Source organism: Aedes albopictus, chromosome 1 (genome assembly GCF_035046485.1).
Source record: "Aedes albopictus strain Foshan chromosome 1, AalbF5, whole genome shotgun sequence".
Classification (NCBI taxonomy): domain Eukaryota; kingdom Metazoa; phylum Arthropoda; class Insecta; order Diptera; family Culicidae; genus Aedes; species Aedes albopictus.
In genome coordinates this window covers 32,330,304-32,332,345 of record NC_085136.1, presented here as the reverse complement: position 1 = coordinate 32,332,345, position 2,042 = coordinate 32,330,304, and the positions used below count along the sequence as shown (strand labels likewise).

The following is a 2,042-nucleotide window of genomic DNA, read 5'->3' as shown; positions in this document are numbered from 1 at the left end:
ATAGAAAAATATGATACAACGTGCTTAACAACCCTTTCGGGCTATCATCTTTATCATACACGGAATGATACAATCATTCACCCAATCGCCAATGTATAATACATTTTTTATTAGGGCGAAAACAAATTCAAATATGCATCGACAAATATGTTTGGTATATGCATTCCAATGCAAAACACTAATGTATGCATTGAATGAATAACCACAAAAATATGCATTGCAAAGGGGGGCAGATCGAATATGATTTTAGTAAAGATTTTATGCATTTTAGCATTTTCCAATCTCTCCGTCTACCTATTTATGGGTAAACTGATCTTAGCGTGTGTGTACTGTTTCTTGAAAAGTCAAGACATCGATTTTTCCCAGTGCATAACATACTAACGCCATCTACATTTCATTTCACTGCAAATTGCTGCTCGCATCTCTCTGTGAGATTATGTGAAGGAACGGTTTACAAAATGGAACTGTCATTATTTTGCGTTATTTTTGTTTTGTTTGGTCGCAGAAGTGAAAGTTTTTGTTGATGTTTCGAAACGTTCGGGTTACTTATAAAAGAATTTTCTGTATAATTTTGGTGCCAAATATTGATATTTTTTCGATTAAATCATAGACACTAGCAGTGCACAGCCGAGCATTATGATGGAAATCATCTACAACAATCATACGTTGCGGCTATCCGGAACCAATCTCAGTGAGACGAGCTTGCACGAATTCCTGCAGAAGGAAACCGTAAGTCACACAATTCTTCCCTCTATAGTTCATTTTAACACTAGATAACCACTTCCAGGGTCTTCAACCTTCCGAGTACTACCTGACGCACAATGGCAAACGAGTGGATCCACAGCACATCCATTTCTTGGCATCGGCCCCACTCCACTTGGTGGAGCGCCTCCCCGGTGGCAAGGGTGGTTTCGGTTCCATGCTGCGAGCCATCGGGGCCCAGATTGAGAAGACCACCAATCGGGAGGCGTGTCGGGATCTGAGTGGCCGCCGTCTGCGGGACATCAACGAGGAGAAGCGCCTCAAAGCGTACCTGGACAAACAGAAGGAAGCCCCGGAGGACGAACGGGCCAAGCTGCAGAAGAAAATCGACAAACTGCTGGCCAAACCGAAGCACGAATTCCACGACGATGCGTACAATCGCAGCCGGACCGATTTGACGCAGAATGTGGGCGAAGCGGTGCAGGAGGGCTTCCGGAAGGCAGTCGAGGCGGAGAAGGCCGGGGAATCCGGCGTGAAGCGAAAGGCGGTGGACGACGGCAAGAAGGGGAAAGCCGTCAAGAAGAAAGCCAAGGGAGCGTTGTGGCTGGGAAGCGACGATTTGGGGTCTTCCTCGGACGATAGTAGCGATTCGGATTCGGAGGCGGATTCGGCATGTTCTTCCGGGGGCGGTAAGTCAAGTGAAGAGGGAGGTTTAGTGTCGTCGTCGACGTCGTCTTCGTCATCGAAGCAAATGGTGACTTCGGAGGACGAAAAGAGCAATCAGGATGGGCAGAAAGCTGTAGCTGCGGAATAGATTTGGTTTGATGGGAGCACAAAATGTGTTGTCATTTCCGATGACAATCCTTATAACGCTTTCGGCAAAAGATGATTTCAGCTTTTTGTTGTGATGCTGTTTTGTCCTGTCCATCCGGCCTAGTACATTTGCCAGCTATCATCAAGTCCTGTCGCTGTTCAACAAACTATCTATCAGGCGTTACCTACTTGTCTGGTGTAACTGATTGATTCCAATTTTTAGATTTTCGTTAGTTTTAGTGAAAATTCACGTTTTTAATGATAAATGTTAACAGTAGGCTACCTCACCGCACCCTAGCGAGAATCGGTACTACTATTAACCTTCCGTAATTCGCGCGGTTGGCCACCACCACCAGCACTAACAGTGCTAAACACAAAAATGTCAAACACAAAAAGATTTTTTCAACGTGTTGTACAAAATACAACAGCGCAATCGCTCGAGGGTTAAAATGGCTGTCAATATTGCTAAAGGACAGTTGGGAAGTTCATCCAAAAGATTTCTTAGATATTAGGTGCAATATGCTATG

At 44.8% G+C, this 2,042-nt stretch overlaps 1 protein-coding gene across 1 annotated transcript; it reads left to right on the top strand.

Moving 5' to 3' along the window:
- Positions 1-491: 491 nt before the first annotated feature.
- LOC109422116 (splicing regulator SDE2) lies at positions 492-1,540 on the top strand. The gene is made up of 2 exons (XM_019696743.3): positions 492-729; positions 788-1,540. The coding sequence occupies exons 1-2, from the start codon at positions 637-639 to the stop codon at positions 1,514-1,516; spliced, it is 822 nt and encodes a 273-aa protein (XP_019552288.3). The 5' UTR covers positions 492-636; the 3' UTR covers positions 1,517-1,540.
- Positions 1,541-2,042: the final 502 nt, after the last annotated feature.